This window comes from Anopheles moucheti, chromosome 2 (assembly GCF_943734755.1).
Source record: "Anopheles moucheti chromosome 2, idAnoMoucSN_F20_07, whole genome shotgun sequence".
Taxonomy (NCBI): Eukaryota; Metazoa; Arthropoda; class Insecta; order Diptera; family Culicidae; genus Anopheles; species Anopheles moucheti.
In genome coordinates, this window is record NC_069140.1 from 40,603,487 (window position 1) to 40,625,863 (window position 22,377).

Consider the following 22,377-nt stretch of genomic DNA (forward strand, 5'->3'; position numbering starts at 1 on the left):
GTTCTCAAACTTATTGCAAACATCATTACCACTCCATAGGTTCCATTTTTCAACAGAAATCTTTTATTATTTTTTTCAAATTGTTTTGTGGTTTTTTAAATGTTTTTTTTTCTTCTTTCTCCACCACATCTCTCCCCGGCTACCCCGCGTTCAATTGTCCCTCCTTTAAAAGTATATTATTTTTGATACAAAAATGTATGTTTCTCCCAACCTGCTCCTGTTGCTGTTGTTGCCCATTCTTACACTAGAAAACTATTTTACATCTTACAGTACAGCTGTGTGTAATTTCATGGTTCTTAAAACAAATAAAAATGCCTATCGTTACTCAATTTTCACATCACATCATTCTTCCTCACCAGCCCATTTACGGCGAAGAGTTATATTTGTAACTGGGTGCTTCAACAACGCACACCCCCGGCTAATGCTTTCCACTTGATTGTGACATCCTCGTGTTATATGTTTTGTAAATGCTTTTTCTCTTACTCCCCCCGTCGAAGCAGCATCGAAACATAAGTTGCATAAGGTTATTCCGAGAATTCCGGAAGCCTAATTTGTATGTGTCCCCCCATCGTTGTACTGTACAGTGAAGCAGAAATTACGCTTTGTGCTTAAACATTTAAAAACTGATCGTTCTAGAGCTTGTGGTGGGGTGCGAATTAAAAATAAAACAAGCATAAAATAATTGTATTACCACCAAACCCAGTTTGGCCAATAGAAATTATCATACGCGCGACCAGGCTTCTATTTTTTTGCTTTTCAGGTTCGTGCTTAATTGTCCTGCTCTTAAATAAAATAATAATAATTTGAGTACACAACTTCAGGCCAATTAATTATACTAAACTTAATCGTGTTGTCGTGTGTAAAGGACACACGAGAAAACGCTCGCACTTGCATCGAGAGTGACGCGCTTTCACGAGTGTGCTTTAGGACGAATGCACGCCGCCTTCCCCTACACAAACAAATCCTAATTAAACGAGACACAATTTGTACTGCTGCTGGAGTTTAATTTAATATAACGTTCTTATAGCCATTTTCACAGAGCATTATCTGATCCTGTTTTTTTTTCTTTTTGTTTTATCTTCTTTTTTTGTTCGTTCGTTTATTCTTATCTAATGTACTGCTCGAACTTAATGACGAGATCTCTGTCTCTCCAACTCTCCCTACATCTCTCTCTCTTTCTCTCTCTTTATAATACTTGTACCATATTGTTTTTCATTTGATTGATTGATTTTTCATTTCAATTTTCAAACATTACTTAGCTTCACCTAAAGAAACACTTCTTCGTGGTGCGCGATCGAGTTTGGTCGTTGGATGAGTTGGTACACCATATAACAAGTAAAATAGAAATAAACATCCTCTCATCAGAAAAACCAAACTCAAAAAATTGAATCGAAAAATCTAATCCCAAATATCACCCTCCCTCCACGGCAACAACACCCGACCGACGTTGTTGTCGGCTGTGTTTGGTAAATACTGTTCTGGCAATTTTGCATCTAGACGTACACATGTGTTGTACAGGGGAAAAACAACGAGGAAAATTGTCCCTCCCGTTTTGTGCTCTGTGTTCTTCCTATCCTTCCGAAACCCTAAATATAACAACCAAAACGAAACGAACCGCGGGTGGGCCTGTTGCCAGGGTTCATATTAGCATGCACAAGAAGCGCGATTGTACGTACTTAATCAGGTATACGATTGGTATCGAGTTTTGTGTTTATGATCGTCTCCGAAAGAAGACATCTCTGCGATTGCGTAGCACATACGGGCGTATTAACAAACCGATTAGTGACACTTGGTTCTGAACGACAACCGTACAGAACTAACTGCAGTAATCGAATATTCTTGTACGTTGTTTTTGCTTTCGTTAGTCGATGCATTATTGATGTATTGATGTTTCCATTTGCAATCACAATAATGATTGTTTGATCTTGTTATGTTGTGTGTTGTGTGTGGGATTGCTTTCTCTATTGCTTTTATCACCCACCCTAAAGCTGGACAAACGGCAACGCTTAGAAGAGATCTATATTTTCTTTTTTGAAGAAATTGTGGTGTTTTTTGATTTTGTTAAGTCTGCTTTTTTTACTCTGAGGAACGACACTTCTACGGATTGACAGGTGCGGGTGCCCCCCTCGTTCCTCCTGGCAGTGAATTAGTTTTTGTGTTTTGTTCTCTTATACCAAATGATCACTTTACTCCCACCACCGAGGTTCTGTAAAGCAAAAAGTTGAATTGATGCTGATTGTTTTTGTATTGTTTGTTCCTTTTTTGCTTAGCTCCTATCTATTACTACTACTGTACATAAGTTTTTGTTGTACAGGTTTGCTGTACGATTGTACGAAATAACGCGCGAACGATAATGAATGGATGATCACACTAAGTGGGACGACGCACACGTATATGATGCAGTATATCAGCTGTACAATAGCTTCTTCCAAGTTTGATAGCTTTTTGCGTGGCGACCGTATTTTCTTCATCTTGCTCTCTTAATGTTAGCGAGTTAATTTAAAGACATAGTTTCGGCCTATTGCAAAACCGAACCAAACACCACCAGCGCAATTGGGAAGGGGTTGAGTGCAACTTACCCGCATTGTGGTAGCAACATCAACCAGATCAAAAGTTACCGTCTAATGGTCAGTAAGTATGCGGTGTACGTTTGTGGCTTAAGCCAACCGTGTGATGATCGGTACTTTCCGCCGGATCGTACCTTGCTGGTGTTGTTGCTGTTGTCTTAGTTGCTGCTGTTGAAAGTGTTGCTGAAAGCTCATCACACCGTTACCACCGTTGACGGGTGTCACGGTGACCGAGTTGTTGCCACTACCGTGCATTACCGTTGGTTGGCGGGTGGAAATGACATTCACCAGGCTGGCAGTTCCATTCGAGGAGGGCGATATGGAGTAGTTAATGTCGAGCCTTGCCCGTTTCATCGGTGGCTGCTGTATCTGCTGACGGTGATGGTGGTTTACGAGTTGCGTTTGCTGGAGCTGATGTTGCTGCTGCGGTACAGTCACTGTACCGAGCCGCGTCTGCTGCTGTTGCTGCTGTAATTGATTAATGTACAGCGATTCATCTTCATCTTCCAGAGATAGAAGATCCTGCTGGGTGAACTCTAGCGCGAGCGTACTGTCTTTCGAATCTACATTAATATTTTCATAAAAGTCGGGAACCTAAAAAAGAAACAATTGTTTTAGTCGTTTTGATCCCTTGGTGAGACCTTGGCCATTCTTACCTCCAGTTCAAAATCAACCGCATCACCACCGTCCTCGTCACCGTCGATCAACGATTCCGGCGTATTGATGATGAAGCTTTCCGCATCCACATCGATCGTTTCGTGCTGTGGCTCGATCAGCTCCACATCATCCTCTTCATCCTCCTCCTCATCGTCCTCCTCCTCCGGATCCACGACCTCCTCGTCCACCTCTTCCGCGTCCACATCGGACGGTCCTCCGTCGCTCTCGAGATCTTCCTCCACGTCCAGATCATCGTCACCGGTCGAGCCGTGCTTCATCTCGCCCCGTTCGAGTGCCTCCAGATGTTCGGGATGTACCATTGCTCGCCGGATAGCGAGCGGATCCTTTCGGGACCACTTCTGCACCTCCTCGTCCATCTTCACAATCTTGGCCGGATTCATCGCCCACAGGCAACCCTTCCGTTGGCCTCCGTTCATTGCTGGCTTTTCGATCTTTTCGAAGCACTTGTTAAGCGACAGATTGTGCCGGACGGAGTTCTTCCAGCCGGTCGGTGCCGTCTTGAAGTACGGGAAGTGTTCACACATGAAGCTGTAGATTTCCGACACCGGCAGCGATCCGGAGCGAGAGTTTTTCAGTGCCATTGCGATCAGACACGAGTATGAATAGGCCGGTTTGGGGAATTCGCTTTCGCCTCCCTGCGAACCAACCGACTTGATGGATTTCTGTTTCGGCCCGGTCGGTGTCATCGCTCGCTGCATCTGTCGGGCGATCATTGTCGTTGGGGAGCCTCCGTGCGTTACGGTGACGATGCCACCCGGTTTAGCACCCACCTGCTCCAAGATCATGCTACGGTTGAAGGTTTTCGGGCTGGACGCACCACTGTTCAAACCAATGCCATTGCTAATCTTCTGTACGCTTTTGATGTTCTTGTACGGTATACTGTTCGCGAACGTCAGTGCTCCGATGCCATGAGCCAGCTTGACGGTGTTGCCCTTGCCCAGTCCCACTCCAAGCCCCGGTGAACCGGTGGAAGATGTCCGGTGTACAACGGTCGTTTCACCGATCGTTACATTACTCCCGCTTGTTACGTAGTGATCGCTAGCGCTCTTTACCACCCCATTCCGTACAATGATCGTTTCTTCCTTGATCGTCATCTGCGAGGACAGGTCTTTGCGCACGCTGTCGACCGGAGTCGACGGCGCAAGGGACGTACAGGAGATCGTACCACCAGTCCCGACACGTGTGATCTGTGCCAGGTTGGAGATCTTCTTCGATTCCTGCACCGTGGACACCTTGATCGTGTTGGGCGAAAACGTAAGATGGCTTTTCCGTTCCTTGGGGCTGGGCAGTGTCGGGTTGGACCCGGCCGTACCGTGCACGGTCGTGTTGAGGTTAATGTTCTGTTTCGGTGACTTGAGCAGCGACTGGGCAGCGACCAGGGCATTTATCGACGGGGTGGATGCCGACGCACCCGACAGAATGCTCCCGTTCGGGAACGATACCGAGGACAGCACGGGCATCACGTAGTTCGGATTGGCGCAGGTTCCCACCTCCGGATAGAGATCGTTGCTCGCCATTCCGAGGGTGCTGCTGAAGAAGCTGTCCCCATCGAGGGAGTTGGAGTCCAGCTCGAGCGAGGGCAGATCGTAGTTCATCAGCGAAACAAACTCATTCACACCTCCCACCACGGTCGTCACCTCCGACTTGATGTCGATGTCGAGCATATCCTGCATCGAGTCGGTGATGTACAGGTCCGACATTGAGGACATTGTCGTCTACAAAAGAAAAAGATAAAGAATATTCAGTAAATTAGTTGGGATCCATTAAAAGTTGCATATCGTAAAAGTCAACCTGGGGAATTCTCGTCATTATCCGCAATTATTTTAATTATTTTTAAAACAACTGCAAAACTTGCATCCAAACATCGTAAGGATTTCATACAACTTCGTGATATGTGCTCGTTTATCTTGAACACTGGAGATGAACACCCGAACACAGCAACTTCAAACGCGATGCATCAACAGCCAAAGGAACAATTTATTGCATGGCATACTGAGGGGCCGCGCAGTGTGAGTCAACTTTTTCACAGGGTTCGAAGCAACCCTGGGCTGCAATGTTGCTTTCCCCGGTGTCACGGTCTATACAGCAAGGGCTGAGTTGTTGCATACGGCCGCTGTACACAAGCGACGACAGCAAACAAAGAATGGCAGAGCAGGCTAAGGAAAAAAGTACAGTTGATTCAAAAGGGATCGTTGTAAAAGCGTAACAACAGAGAGGGTGAAGGTTTTCATTTCAAAAAGCCTGAACAGCGACACCCTGTGTCTGGCGGTGTAACGAATGTATGCGAAGGGATGAATGTACACCGCAAATAGTGGAATAGGATGAATGATAGATAATGTTTTCCCTCACTCATACACACATACAGCAAAAGCCAGCGGGAAGAACTAGGGAAAATCGAGCCACACGAAGGCCCCTTTTCCATAAACCCTTACCCACACATTTGCGTTCTCTCTGCTTTGTGGCGTATTTCGCTACGCACGGAAATTCTAGATGAAGCAGGAAAACACAGCAGGGGCACGGCTCTACAGGTCGGCGAATGGGGCACGGCAAGAAGCGAGGGAACGCGCACCGTAAAAAGGGATCCTCTCGGCACATACCCTCACAAAAAGGGACCCTTCTTCTGCTATTCTTCCTTTACCGAGCGAGAAAACCCCTTACCGGCCAACATAATCGTGCAAGCGAGATAGCAACATCGCCAATGGATCGTAACGAGCGAGACAAGACGTGCCGGCCATCTATCCCGCAACATAAAAACGTTGAAGCCGGCCGGCTGCGCGGCATCCGCCGACGGGGGACAAACAAACGCAATAGCCAAAAGAAAAAAAAAATAACAAAAATGCTACGCGCACCGCACACACATACAAACGGCGAGGGGAACAACACAGCAACAAAATACGAGCAGACGTTCGAGCAGAAGGGAGAGAAAGCCACACACAACATACAACACGCAGGAAAGTACAGTCGCGTCAAAAGTTGTGCCCGAGCATGCTGAACACTGGTGCGCTCTTTTTAGCTGTGTTTGAACGCCGCCGCACAACTCTCGCTCGCTCGTTCGCATAAACATGTGGGGTGGCGTTTTTGTTGTGTGCCGTTCCTCCTCTTCGTCGTTGTTTCTCCTCTTTTCATAAACCGCCTCTCTCCGCTCCCACCAACGCTCTAACCCGCACATAGTTCTGGAGCTGTAAAAGAGCACAACGAAGCTACTGGGGGAGCGAACTAATATGTTGAACTGAAAACCAAGGTACATATACGCATGCACGCACACTGACATTGTAGGGGTGTGAAACATGCTTCAAAGGGGAGAGTTTCGTTCTACTACCCTACGCAGTGTCTTGGAGGGGGGGGTTGCGAGTGGGTGGGTTGGTTGGATATCTGCATCTCCCGGTCTACTCCGTCCGATGTGTTGGAATAGAGGAGTTTGCGGTTTCCAAGAACGTTGCTAAGGGGGATGTGGTGGGTAAGATGTGGTTGGTGTGTGGTGGGTTTAGTTCGCTGCCCTCTAAGATGAGGGTTCAAACATACAAGCTTACACCGCACGAGAGTTACACCACACACTAACAAAAGCCTCCACCTTAGCGCGCGCAATTTCACCACACAAACCAAACTCGTCATTCGTCACAGCAGTAGTCGAAATCATTCGCACTGCAGTTGAGCGTTACTTTTTTCCGTTGTGATTTAAATTTCATCTGCTACCATGATAGTCAGCAACAAAACACGATCCGATAACGGTAACACACACAAGACACATGCAACACCAACGAACAAAAATCCGCGCGCAATCTTCAGATGACATACGGTGGGGCGCGCACCCTGTAGCGATAGACAGCATAGGGTGCGGGGTGGACATGCAATAAAGCGAGAAGAGGGCAACAAGAAACAACTGACAACTCCCCCTCGCCCCCCCGCCCCCCCCCCCCCCCCCCAACACCGAATCGAATGAATGTTGACAGACACAACATAATAATAACAACAATCCGACACCAAGCCCAAGTAGATGATAACGGAACATGAGAGGGGGTGCGTTTTAAGTTTTGGCGCGAAAACCGTTTGTCAAACGAAGAATGGATGCGTTTCCTTGGGAAGTCGATTCGCCGTGACGGGTTTCGAAAGGAACAAGATTGTTAAGTTAACGAAAATAGACGCAAAGCTATCGAATATTGTTTTAAACCAACAAATTCTTAGCCACACCATGTCCATTGTATACCGAGAACGTCGGAAAAGGATGTGAGACACAGCAAAGCATATGAAAACATCCGTGGTGGGTAAAATGGGTGAGTATCATACAAGTCAAAACATCCTGCCCGGAGACTGTTTCTGATGTTACAACAATCTCGGTGTCGACGCCGGGTATGCTGCCTAATCACCATTTTAAAACCAAACCCCGTGTGTTACGACGGGAACTTCCCTCTCCGGATGGAGGTGTTCCAGAACTCAGTTCAGAGAGTTGCGATAAAGGGAGGGGAAACACACTATCAAGTTTCATTTCGGGCGGATGTGCGACATGCGAATCTTCCTTTGTTTTTTGTTCATTAGCGCAAATCTAATGTTAAAGTGACTCAGAATTCCGCCGATAGGAGTGAGAACCGACGATTCGTTCAGCCCCAGATTGGCGACGACGACGTGCCGTTGTGTTGATAGTGAAATTAACAAATGATATGTGTGATTCCGTCGTTCTCCTGTGTTGTTTAAAAATTACTTCACTTTACCCGACCATTCTTACTGTACTATTGTGAAACATTACATCATTATTCGTGCAGATTTTTTTCTTTTCCAATTCTATTGGAGACTGTCAGGAGTTTTTTTCATTTCATTACTTAACATCTCTCCATAAAGCATTGAAAATACGTGAAAATACGTTATCACTGAAGTGAATAAAAAGTAATAGGTATAAGGGTGGCCATATTGGATTGGGATGTATTATTGAAAGTTTCAAACTTATGCACCACCATCCCAAACTTTCTCTCCATAATCGGCCATCGTGTGAGGGGAGCGCATCATCATGAAAGTTTCGCGCCAAAAAACCAGTGCCGCGCACGTACTTCGCCGTCCTCCCAGCATAATATCATAACATCCTGCAACCTCTCTGCCAGAGCCAGAGATACCCCCCACGAGAGCAGAAGTAACGACCAATACTTACGCAAGAACAACCCGTTGTTTATCTTCTCCGCCACCTTCCCACCCAACTTCGGAGGGGATTAAGGAGAAAGATGTGTAATAAAAAAAACTTTTTTGCAACATCAACATATTTTGCGCGCGCTTTTTCTTTGGTTTGGGTTTGGTCTTCTGCTGCTCCCTTCCCTCGAACTCCACGCACCCCACCTGAGCGAAGGGGGCTGGAGAATGGTGCGATGGGTCTGTATATGAGTGATGATGATTGCGAGCTGCAGCGCACTCAACAACACACTACTACCACATGATCGTAATACAAAAAAGACCTTTGCGGCCAATTATTTTAAGAATCGTGCGTAAGGAACATTGCGAACGATTCCTCGCGCAAACACACACGGGGGGCTCAAGATGTTGTCCCTGTGTTGTGGTGGGATGTGGTGGTGTTGTACTCTGCCCTCCATCACTATCAAAATCTCGAACCAAAACCAGCTCCCCAGCAACCCCAGGGGATGATGGTGATTCGGGTGAAAAAGCGCGCCAAAAACAAGAGCGGTCATTACTCCCGGCGAGCGCGAACGATGTTTATTTGTCGCTGATGGGGAGGAGACCGCAATGTGGTGCGCTGTGTTGTTGTTCGATTCTGGCTCCGATGTTCCGTTCTTCCGCTCTCGCGCGCTTTAACAAACTAACGGTACAAAAACAAAACAACAGAGATGCCCCGCGCGGCAAGAGGACGCATTTGAATATGAATATCAATCCAAATGTGCAATACATTATGCAATAGAACACAAAATACTCACTTGTAGGCGAGAGTGTGACGACTAAGGTACTGGGGTTTGGGAAACGTACGAAAGGGGTTGATAACAATCTTCACCACTTAAAATCATCAATCAGCAGTAGAGAATCCGTAAAGCTACTGACTATTACTGGCAGGCCTAATGAATGCTCTCTCCTAGGCGAACCGACGACTACTCTCTCCAAAGAGCCGAAGACACTTTTAAAAGTGGAAATGTCTAATAATAATTTTCCTCCCCAGTGAAAACGATGAGGAAGTGAGCCCTAATCGCTTCATTCTCACTGTGCGGATGTCGTTTCCTCCATCATCTCGACAAATGGTTGTTATTCTTGTGCGGAGGTTTCCGCAGGAAGAGAAACACATCTTTGAAGTTTCTAAATCTTGCACCCAAACACCAATCGCCCCGAGTTCAAGGGCCGATTTTTCCACGATACTTTAAAATGTTAGTTAAACAATAAGCTTCACTAGTGTTCAGCTTAATGAATCATTTAATGAGAATCAGTCACATGAACCTCTTGTTCTGTGAAGCTTCATTCGGGAGCTGGTTTTTGAAAAATTCATCAATGTTCAATTAAATATGAAGTTACACCAATCTGTGGAGAATATCTTAAAATTTACGAATCCCTGAAGAAATCTCAAAACATTCATGAATCTTTAGAGAGTCAAAAATCTTTGAAAAATCTACAAAAAGCTACATACACCAATGTTCGTATGATTGCAATAAAAAAATCTTCACACAATCTATAAAGAAGATTAACAAATTCTTGAACAGATATATATTTTCAGATTCTTAACACTAAAAGATTGTTTAAGCATCATTCATTCGTTGCAAAGACTCTTGATTTTGAATCGGATGCCCTCCACACCGCGTATTTACAATTTCCCGAGCCTTATATTGCAATTTGTACTACAACATAATCATAAATATTGAAGCTAGAGGACTTCACTGCTGTACCAAAATGCATCAATTCCCACAGACCCCCGAACGGAATCCTTCTTTCTTGATCCTTGGGTACGATCATAACACGATCCTCCGATGTTCAACTTTGCCCTGCTGGAGGAAAAGGGAGTCAAAATTGAGGCTATATCAAGCTCACCGTAAAAAAAGGAAGGGGCCATCTGACAGATGCTTGTGGTTACAATGACGACAAGTGAATTTTCAGCTTGTTTGTTCCGTCCTTTATAACCCCTCTTTTGGCTATACTTTCTACTGTGTCTACAGCGTCTGGGCTGGATGTTTTTCCTGCACAGCAACACAAAACGGCACGCGCCCGGAAGAACTACCCCATCATCGGACGTAACACTGTTGGAAACATGTGCACCGTCGTCGTACTGCACCAGCTGCTCTGCGAGGGCCATAAGAATATGGAGTAACAAAACAAAACAAAAAAAAACACATTGATACGATCGCGCACCTTACGCAACTCCTCTTCACTCTTGCTCATACCAAACCCAACAAGATATCCTCACGGAATCAAGAGCGAGAACAGCAAAATGTTAAAAACTGATTATCGATTAGTGTAAACCACACTCATGTTGATTAATTACAACACGTTGGGTACTACTATCAGTGATAGCAGCGCGTGAAAGTCAGGTGATGAGGAGAGAAGGCTGTAGTAGGGGATTTATTCCTCACGCAAATAGATCCTCCCCGTGTACCCCATCACACCGAACGTTCAAATAAAGGTGTTTACACCACGCTTCGCTACAACGATTTTCCTGCAGTTCTTCACGATGATCGCACCCGCGTTTTGGGGCGCAAAAGATTTTTGTGTAACTTTTTAAACTACTACCAACATTTTCCAGCCCCACTTGCATGCTCGGCAGCATCACGGTTCGTTACCTTTCTTACCCTTTTCAAACAGAAACGATGTTCGAAACATGTGTTAAATACCTCCCCTCCCTGCGAACATTGTACAGGAACATTATTTCTTTGTTTCACACTCATTATCACGAAGCGCAAAACACATGAAGTAGGGATCGCGAGAAAGCGCCGCGATCACCAAAACAACAACAACCGGGACAGGGAAAATTTGTGTCTCGCGCGTGAGAATAGAATTATAGCCTGGTTCGGGAAACAAGACGCAACAGAACATAGCGTGAGGTGGAAAACGAGAGCGAAAAGCCCACTGCTCTGTGTGGGAAACTTTTAAAAAATCGTTCAATCGTTCGGCTTGTTCTTGGGTGAGATTTCAAGGCGAAAACGCTTGCTCGAGGGGTGGGGTGTGGGAACAACCAACGGTCGCAGTCAATCAAGTGTGGCGCGCGAACGGTGGTTCACACGAGGAGTTCTCTCTCGCTTTCAAGCGAAACGTGTGATTAAGGTTGTATTTTTTGTTTGGAGCCACACCACCTTGTTTTTGTTTACTTGTTTGCCCAACCCCCTTGCTCCAGAGAGCATGACGATTTAAATTTGAAAAATTTTATGTAATAATTCCCCGTTACAACGATTGATTGTTTCCAATGTTTGATTTTTAAATAGCCCATATAAACAAACATAATAATAATAAAGAGGCTTTCTGCTCATGATTAAAATGCCAGCAGGATGTTAAATTATATCAATCCTTTTTAACTTAAATGGATTTTTGGATTTCCCTCACGAAGTAAGTTTTCAAAAGCTATCCATCCCTTGCCTGATTGTCTGTGGTGTTGACTGTCCACCAAAGCTTCCTTCCTCTTCCGTTTTTCCTGTGTCAAGTCATTTCTCATTCTGCTCCAGGACGACAAATTCCATCTTGTCTTGCCAAAACCTACACACATAGGAGACACAGGAATTGTGGCAAATGAAGCGACAGACCAGAGCTAACCGCCTGCTAATGAATCACCGTCGTACCGGTGACCAACCCTCCCAAGAGAACCTCCCCTTATCTTCTACCCCGTTGTTGTCCTCTCATCAAACAACTATTACACACAACAGGACACAGGCAACACAGAAAAACCCGGCAATGTACATTTTTCACCGGCTACTTGCCGCTACCGAGGATCGGAGTGTGGACGCATGCGCCGGACAATCTTGTCCATTTGCTACTTTTCCCGTGGTGAAGCATTTCCATTGAACGCGGGAAAATCATTTCCACTCCTGCCAGGAAGCAAAATAAATGCCCAAAACTTCTCCCATATCCCAGGGCAGGGTGGTGTAATGTTAAGATATTTATAAAATAAATTCAAATTCAGCTCTCTGCACTTGTGCACATGGCACAGTGAGATTTGGTATGATTGTTTTTGGGCATTTGTTTCGAATGCAAATGTTACCTATAATCGGTATTCTTTGCTATAATAAAAAAAGACGCACCAATGAATCCATCTAACATAACACACCCGTAACTCCAAGCGACACGTCTCTTTCGGTTTGATTTAAATCCCCCTTTTGCCATTACGTTACTAACTTTTCCCGCCTTTGAAAGCGAAAGTAATTGATGATTTTTCAAAATAATGCCCATCCTCTCTCTCTCTCTTGCCTCGCGACTTTCCCACTTCCTGCTTCCCTTTTCTCTCCGCATGTGTGGCAACATGGAATTGGCGCCCAGTTTGGATCAGCGATCAGGGCGCAAACTCCAAAACAACAACCCCCCCACACACATACACATAAATGTGGGCTAGAATGCTGGAAGCTTTGGGGACCAGGAAACCAAAAAACGCAAAGGTAGAGGAGCAAATCCTTCTTCCCGTGCGGTTCGTTTATCGATCGATTTTTTGGAGGAGCGCATGTTCTGGGCGGAATGAAAATTCGCCACAACAGCAGCGGAAACTGATTGTTTTTTTTTCTTCTCCCCAATCCGTTAGAACCGTTTTTCGTACGCGGTTCATCCTCGAGTCGTGGCCGGTGTGGTGTGCAGATCTGTGGACATTTAAATCCGGTAACGAACGGAGACAGTTCTGGCCGCCTGGCACCCCTCTCCCCTACCCATGAAAGGTGGCCACTATCGTGTGTGTAGCGATTCGGAAACGGAAAGGAATTCTCGTGTCACTTCCGGAAAATACCAGGCGAGCATAAGAAACGATTGGATTCTCACCCGGTCGAAGGTGACAAGGGTCCTACCATTCGTCAGTTGACAGCGAGCGGTGAGGAGCACGTGGAACGAAGGTTGTTGGCGAGGATATTCTTTACCCTACCCACACACACACATTGCTCAAATTAGAATGCTCTGAGCAGTGTTACTCATGGGAAACAAGAAGGAGCGCGCACCACACACAACTCCACCAGGCCGAAACGAAAGCCTAGTGGAAACACCCGGTACGTTGTAGTGCGCATGCGGCACGTGGACATTTGTTATTTTTTTTTTGCTCTGTGTTTTTTACCGTCTCCTTTTTCATTTCAATTTCCCTACATGGTAGCATGGTTTCCCTGCGCTTAGCGGAACGAAAAACCGGCCGTCCTTAAAATGCCGCCCGGTTCATTTAAACACGGGGCTCCCGATTGGGGTGTGTGTATTTGTTTCTCTCAGCTGTGTGTGTGTGTGTGTTTTACCCCCAAAATATGTTCACCTGCCCTAAACGACTGTACAAAGTAAAAAAAAACAAGCGGCTAGGGGTGAAAACACGCTCGAACGAGACCAGGGGACAGGAAATAACACCCGACGGTCTACACGGCAGTAAGAAAGGATGATGGTGGCTATGAATATGCAATTTAGCCATGCCCGGGTTTACACTTCGCGACCGATTACACCCGTGAAGTTAGTAGGAAGAAACCAACGCACGCACTGAACACCTTCGAAGTGTAAAGAATAAAAAAAAATGGACATATGTTCCAGTACGACGCGTCCTGCACCCACAACAAACCGTCGTCGTGCGCGCCACCTCCGGTGATATGCAATGGGCTTTTGCCGGATACAGAAAATGCGCGGGAAAAAGGCACGCTCCGTAAGGAAATGCAACAACACCGCGTAACCTTAAACCATACACAACACGGAGAGAAAGCAATCCCTTTCGCTGTACCATTCATTCGAAGGGCAAGGACGAGATGTTGTGAGGATGACCGGTGGGAGAGTGCTTCGGTGAAATGTTTCATCGGCCGTTCTCGTGTGCTGGCAGCCTGATATTTCGTAGCAGATGAACTCTTTTCTTTTGATGCCGCGCGAGACACAAGGCCAGCAAATTCGCTCACGATTGCAACTTCAAGAAGAGTTGAGGACCTCACTGGTGAAGGATACGAGCTGATTATTCGTTATTTGGGAAATATTTCCTTTGACATGATTTTAATATCACTGGTAGCCAATTAATCTGTGGTCCTTGGACGAATATCGGTTGAAATAAAATAATAATTATGTTGTTAAATATTAATTTTAACATTAAAAATAAAATTCAACTCGAACACATGTTTATCAGACACAATTGGCGCATGTTGAAGCCAAATGTGAAAGAGGATCTCTTGATCGTATACGATCGACGAAATGAAACCAAATTTATTATGTTTATACAAAAAATACAATAAGTAATGACAAAATGGTATATAAATATGTTGTCCAAGTTCGTTAGAGCTAAAAAGTTTTACAAATACTTTTCCAAAAAATATACCTTTAACTCCACACCTAGATCTACCATACATATATTAACGAAGACAATATATAACAAAACAGAGAAAATATATAAAAATAAAAAAGGGAGTGAAAAACACGTAAGATAAGCGTTCTTTGTGTCGGGTGGGAAAAGCTCATCCCAATGTTGATGATAATTTTGCGTGTTAAAACAAAAATTACCTCAATAAAACCATCAACGCTGCCACAACACAGCAGAAAGGTGTGAAAAAGGGATTACACCCATGGCAGGTAATGTGTGTGTGTGTGTCTTTTTGGGCACTTTTTCCACCCGGCACCGTCAAAAGCAGCATTCTCTGTGTGTTGCTGAAGCAGGATGATGCTGCGAAACAAAAATGGGCCTCAAAAACCGACCCAGTAAAGAGCCCATTCGAGAAAAGAAAGCAAAAGCGCCAATAATCGCACTTGAGAGCGCAGTATATTTGCAGGTAACGATTCAAAAGAAGAAAAAAAACATCCGATGCAATTAGTCAATGTTTCGGATGGGTGTTTTTTTTACATAAGAGTGTGTATGTGTGTGTGTGTGTGTGTGTGTGTGTGTGTGTGTCGATCCATCGATCAACTAATTGTTTCACCGCATCCAGATGGCTGGGGCAGTTGATGATCTTCACTGCAATACCCTCGGGGGCATAGTTGCAACACAATTCCCTTTCGTTGGTCAGGACGAATGGTATTGAAGGCATTGAAGATCATTTCCACAAGCAACAGTGAACCGCAGAACAACCGCAAAACCATCCACCGTACCCTAAGAGACCCGAAAGGTTTGTAGGAGAGATCAGCAGATTTATTGCAGCTGAGGCTAAACGATCGCCAAGAACCGGGGAGTACACGGTCCGAAGAGAATCGTCCAAAAATCAAGCCCGGATCACGTTGCCGCACCTTGACGGGTGGTGGCTCAAGAGAACACTTCAAAATGATCTTACTCACCAACCGAAAACCGGTTCCGAAATCTCGGGTTTCCTTCTTAGCTTCAAAAGCTGGGCATTGAAATCGTTTCTTCTCGCAAAAGGGGGGAGGTTGCGAGTGTTTCGCCCCCCCCCCCCCCCCCCCCCCCCCGCCTTCCACCAATATTCCACCCCCTCGTGGGGGTTCATCTTCTTCCCGGTGTTGTGGGTGTTGTGGCCCACTGCTGTATTACTACACCTACTAGCCAGTCTATGCTAGATCCAAAGGCAGCGTGCGAGCGCGAGCAGCTTCTCCTTCGTTCGCCAAACAGACCGCACACCGAGGGGAGAGAGGCAGAATATTGTGGCTGCGGAGATGAAGCAGAAGCAGAATTGGATGGAAAATATTTCACACGAACCTTTAGCCTGAGCTGAGGTTGAGGAGGGCATGAACGGAGAAAACCCATCGTCTGTTGTGAAGGGACAGAAAAGAATATGCCAAGGGGTAGCCCACCACCAATTCTGTTCTCTCTCTCTCTCTCACGCGCTCTCTCCCTCCCTTTTCACTCCTCTGCAACCATCCAGCTCTTCTCGTCCATTATTGGGCTTTCGTTTGCCCTTTTCCCGGTTTGTGGCGGAAAGCATAAAATTCTACCACCGTAGTATGTCCCACCCATCCTCTCGTCCCATCCCATCGTATCGTCGTGTACCCTTTTCCGATTGTTTCTACCCCTCTGTTCGTTCCGTTCGTTCCCGGGACCTCGTCGACAATCGTCGTCGTCAATCCCGTGTTGCAAGCGAAGAAGAACCCGCGAGACCCCGAAAAGTGTTACGGCAGATCGGGAACGGCCGGATGAGGGACAGAGTGGACCCCCGGAGGGGGTACGAGAGGTGCGCGGCGGGGTGTGTTTTTATATGTGCCTGTGCCGCTTCTCTTCCTGCTTCGCTTCGTTGCGCGTTCGCAATGATCATCATCATGATCAGCATGGTGTGGGGTTGGGTACAAACAGTGTGGCCTCCGGTGGTGGCGGGCGTTTCGGCACTGTGCGAGCTGCAGCATATTTTTAATGTTGTTTTTCGCCTGCCCGGTTTTCCTTCGTGTTTTGTTGCTAACGAGAAGGTAACTTTTTTGTTGCCTTTTCCGTCCTGCAGAGCTTTTCAAGGGGGTTGTTCTCATCAGCTTTTGTCTTCAATGGAGAGCGAAATCTTGAAAGTGGCATGTGTACTAAGAAAGGAGAAGTAAAAACCATACTTACCGAAGGTGTTCTCCCGGTGAACAAAGAACGAATCTTCGGTTGGTGAAAACAGTGATCAGTCAAGGTTCTTTTTATATGTTCATGCAAAAGGAACAGAAACCATTGCATTCCCGGTGCTACCAAAATCGTCTTTTTGTGTGTTTAATGTTTACAAAATTATGTACAACAAACAAGGAAACTGAAGAGATAGCTTTAGCTTTTTCATCTTAAGAAATATAAAAACTATTGCAAAAAAAAAACACTTAGGAAGATCGTGCACTGATCCAAAACTTCATTCCACGCAATTCTTTTGTTAAAAATAGCGGATAATGGGAGGAAAGGTAGAAAATTCATCGTCCGCCAGATCAGTGGATGGTGTAAAATATGTAAATTAGGAAAGCTACGCAAGAAGGAAACTCCACCACCATCCCACTACGGGAAATAATTAAATACTCTAAACATAGAAAAACACATTCATTCAACTCTTAGATACGCATCGCCACTAGCTCCCTTTATAAACACAATCACGCTGCTCTAGCCGTCTAGCAGAAGAAAAAAGATCGCGATCCATCCGAACAAAGAGCGAACAAGAGAACTAGAACCTCGGCAACTCTATACCCGGGGAACGGTTCTGTGGCGGATATCGTGGTGGAGTCTACTTTTGTTCTTGTGATCTCATGGTTAAGGTGATCCACCCCGAGATATAGAATGATTCCACGGCCTGATCTTCGTTCTTCTCCTTTCGTGGTCAGTGGGTGGTAGCATTAAGTGGGGGAAAAAAAAGGTTTCAAGTCACCGCAATCCAGTAGAGATGATGTGGAGGTACCAATCTGCGGAACCTTTACTAAAATTAACGACGACGTTGACTTCGTGCTCAGGGATTTAGGATATGGATGGTGTTACGCGGAAATCTTACCATAGCCCGGATGAATATAAAAATTTGCTACATTAAAAGGAAAACCCATTAGATCACCAAATCTGTATGTTAATTTGCATACTCAAAATATGCAATCATGGGAAGATGTTGAGCAGCATCATGAAAGCTAACATTGATGCTGCTGTAAAAGGACAAGGACTGACAAAAAAAGGAAAGGCGCCTGGCGCTGTCCCTTTAAAATAAACATGCTGCACACAGATTGACTTTATGTCACCACGATCAATATATCTCCGCCGTTCGGTTGCATTCGCAACACTGGAGCGCATAAATTAGTGAAGTGCTCAAAATTATTCTAAATAGCTTTATTGGTTCCGAAAACATTCGTTTTCATTCCACCGTCCTCCGAGCATTCCTCCCCCCGAAACCCATTCCGGAGAGTTGGTTGCAATAAAGTTCTGACCCGCTTTTCGATAGTTTCCTGCATAATAGAGGAACCGTAAACCTTGATCTTCCACTATTGGGATATCCTCGTAAAACGTTAAAAGGCACCCGAAGTAAAGATTTATGGCTCCGGAGGAAAAACGAACAGTCCGGGCTAAAAATTTGTTATGTTCGGTTTCTCACTCTCTCCTGCTTTCCCCTACCATTTATAATTCGTAATTCCTCCTTCCTGCTGCGTTCACAACCAACGGCCCGAGCCCGAGGATCTCCAGAAGGACGAGGAAAGAAAACAAACGTTAAAAACGCGTTTGTGTCCTTTCTACACATTTTCTCGTTTCATCGCCGGTTATTCCCTTCACACCCGAGAACTGACCTTAGTGCAATGATTTTCTAATGTTTTTTCCCCTCGCTGCAAAAGGAGAAATGTCGCCTTGGGAAAGAGATTTAAAAACAAAATAAACACATTCCACTCCGCATAGCTACGCAGGACAACGGAAAATCAACGCATAAGTCTAATGCATTTATGGAGTCGTTCGTTGTGTTTGGACCGATTTCCGAAGGGATTGGATCGGAGGCGAAGAAGTGGAACATGCGGGACATAGGGTACCACAGTGATGCATTCTCTCATACCTGGGGTAATATTCACCGGCAAAATCCCTACCGTAAAGAAGAATGTGCGTTAACAACACGAAGCAACAGCAACAAAAAATGCAGACTGTGCGTAAAATCAAGTTACACCCGGTGATCGTCATTCATGGGAAGAAGAGATCGGAGAGATGTCTTGCGCTTATCTTTTTCTTTAATACAATCGACTTTTTGGTCGTTTTTAAATGTCTTTGGTTTGGGAGGGATCTTCAAGGGTGATAGTTTCTTCCCGTGAAATACCGATGCCGATGACCTACATTTGCCCGTTAAAATGCTCACACAAACGCACACATACACAGATTTTGGTTGGCTGGTGTCCAAAAAAGGGGTGATAATAAAGCGACTGACGAGCGAAATAGGTTGATGTAGACACCACTAAATGTGTGATCAGACAACCGTTTTTTTTCGCGCCAAACATTAATCAAGGCTTCCACGGACTTGATCCGCGTGCTACTGCTCTGAGGATTAATGGATCTTTTGATTCAATTGATTCCTCGTTAAAGATTTATATGAATGACTTTGTTCAAAAGATTCATTAAACATAACACTATTAATTTGCTCACTTACGAAAAGTTTTTAAACTAGTAATAGGGATAAGAGGAATTTTCATACACAATCACCTCATGTCGATTGAACTGAAAACGCACGAGAATTCGACATTGACGACATGGGTAAATCGAACAACAAGAAGTTGTCGGTCTCCGGGTATCAAATTAAGTACTCCCTTGGAATAGTAATCAGTATCCTGGTCGGTTCGGATTTTGCCACAGCACTGCGAGCAATGTGACCATCGGCAGCAGAGCGACTTACATACAAATATGCTCTGAAATAGGCCACAATGTCCTTGGATGCTCCACAACGCTTCACGAGCCGGGAACTCATGTCTCGTGCATTTTCTGATCGTTCTCGTCGCGGTTCCGATCGTTTCAGGGCCACCGGTAAGAAGACCCCCGCGGGAGCCGATACGAAAAAAAAAAAGCGCGGGAACTGAACAATCGCAACGATTGTCCGTCCGCGGGACGAGAAATTCTTTGGTACCTCCCCGTCCTTTCTCTTCTCCATTGGGGCGGTATATGTTCATGTGCTTGCCTGTAAAGAGCAACATCAATATCGATTAAATTTAGCTCAGATCAAGTCCAATTCTAGACGAGTCAGTAAAGAAAACACCAACCATGCCTCTCTGTTCTGTTTTGTCCAACCCAGTGCCATGTGGAATTAAAAAAGGCGCGCGCTCCTGTGCCTTGAAGCACGACACTAACGTGATCTTGACGTTCTTCGTACACTCTCTGCCCGGCTGGACGAAGACTTTTTCGCACGCATGCTGCGATGATGTTTGGGAGACTATGAAGAAGGCGGCATATGGGCAAATTTAAAACACCACCACCCCTTCAGCGCATGGACAACAAGGAATGGGAAGGTAGAATAGGGGAAGGAGCAGTACAGGACAGAGAAGACGAACAGGAAGAAGTTATTCCAAGATCCCCTGTCCAAAGACAAAGAGAAGGGAGAAGGGGTGGTTGGGAGCGGATGGGAGGAATTGGGGAGCACGCATTCATCGGCGATGATTATCTTTCATTCTCTGCTGGTTCTCCCTTCATTGTGCCTCCTTGGATACATTTTCGCGCGAAATTGAGCGAGCTCTTAAAGGAATGTGCAGCAGTTGTGTGTTGTGGCCGCGTACACCACACACACACACGCTTCGTGGAGGCAGAAACTCAAAGACATGTTTTTTTAATGTGGTGCTGCCCCATACAACATCTGTTGGGTATCATGTGAGCCGGTAATAGAATTCGTTTTTTCTCCAATTCCTTCCAAACCCGATGCGAATTGAAATGCGGCTGTGTTTTCTCTAAAGAGTTCGCTTTGCATGTAATTTCGTGCTAATCCAACATTCAAACCCACGTGCGCCACTGGACCGAAGGAGAAAAATACAAAAAATAACATACGCAAACACGGGGGCACAAACACACGTTCACAAAACATTCGATTCACGCAGAACCGGCATTTTGGCCTTGAACTGTGTGTGCCGCGTGAGTCGCTTCGCCGGTTAAACAACGATTTCTCACAACTCTCATCCACTCTCGCCACTGCTCGCCAACATCCGCCGTGGATGGGGTTTCGATCCACCAAACAGATGAGGAGGAGGAGGAGGAGGAGGTGTCCCCTTATGCAAGCAAATTTGCGGGATGAAACAAATCGCCATACGCATCTCATTTCCTGTTGTTTCCTTGTGTTCGAATGATAACAAAACCAGGGCGGTATGCGGGTTTTGACTCACCACACAGCACAACACTGCAATTGTGACATGACATGAGGGTGAGTGATGAGTGGTTCCTTCTGTGTCTTTCACGCTGGCTCATTTCTTTTTTTTTTCTCCACTAACAGCAAGTGACATTTAATGGGAAAAGAAAGAAGGACAAGGCAAAAACAAAACCACCCTCCATACATGTCGCAACCCGCGACAAGGCGGAATATACAAAAAATGCAATCTTACAAAAGCAATTAAACAGCACACCGCACACTTTCGCAGAACAGGGACGTTTAAAAGGCAGGCAGATGTTTGGAACAGTGAACGACAACAGAGCACATGGCACACCGCATACGGGGTGTTTTGTGAAATGCCTTTTCGACGCGATGGACATAAAATAACAAAAAAAAAAACACGCACACGCATCTGCCGGTTTCATATTGCTTTTAGTATTTTTGTCCACATTTTCATTCCATTTGTACTACAAACTTCAGTAAGATGTGCAACAAAACGACAAGAGGCGCGCGTAAACGCAAAAAGGTTTTAATTTCTTCGATTTTACTTACACCGTATTTGCTCAGCGCGTCGTGGAATCCGCTGGTCGTGTCCTCCAGGTCGTACATTTTGTCTGGCAGTTTTGCTATACGCGCTCAGCAAACCCTCCCCAACACACGGATTTGGTCGGGTTATATTACTTTTGCTTTGATAATTCTTGCCGATGTAGTACCCGCTGATGTTTGCTAACAGGAACAGCAAACTTAAGGTACTGTGATATAGCTAAACGATCTCACTTTACACACCACACGACACAATGAAGGATCGGGTGATCCACCGCGATTGGCAACACCGGTGGATCTATATCGGGCTGTAGAATAATTCGAAAGCTAGCAAGTCGTTCTATCCATTGCTGCTTCACGAAGAAATTCGTACCGTGTCACTGTTGTACGCATCTGGATCACGAGCTGATGGGCTTTTACGGGGAATCGTTTCAATACCAGCACCGGAAAATCAACAAAATCCGTTCCGAAAAGAAAACCGGAAACAGGGACAATTCACACACTCATCGTGTCGTGCCAGAAACCGTACAGGCGAAGACAGAAAATAAAACAGAAACAACACCGACCGAAACTTGCAAGAATGACAGGCTATAGAAAAAACAAAACAGGATACCAAATTCTCACTACAGTTCCTTTTTCGATTTTCGTTCGTTCGCGCGACTGCTGCTACTACGAAAAACGCGCGCTACCTTCGTGCCTGCTCGTCACTAACTAAACGTCGATGTGTGTTCGTACCTGCTCCAGACCATCCGCACGGCGATTCACCGTCTCTCTTTTGCTGCGGGGTGTTTCTCGCGCGCACGCAC

At 45.5% G+C, this 22,377-nt stretch overlaps 1 protein-coding gene across 1 annotated transcript; it reads right to left on the reverse strand.

Annotated features, from left to right (window-relative positions):
* Window positions 1–67: 67 nt before the first annotated feature.
* LOC128302560 (uncharacterized) lies at window positions 68–21,844 on the reverse strand. The gene is made up of 3 exons (XM_053039414.1): window positions 21,581–21,844; window positions 3,224–4,960; window positions 68–3,161 (listed from the first exon to the last, which is right to left on the reverse strand). Exons 1-3 carry the CDS (start codon window positions 21,635–21,637, stop codon window positions 2,658–2,660), a joined length of 2,298 nt encoding a protein of 765 aa, XP_052895374.1. The 5' UTR covers window positions 21,638–21,844; the 3' UTR covers window positions 68–2,657.
* Window positions 21,845–22,377: the final 533 nt, after the last annotated feature.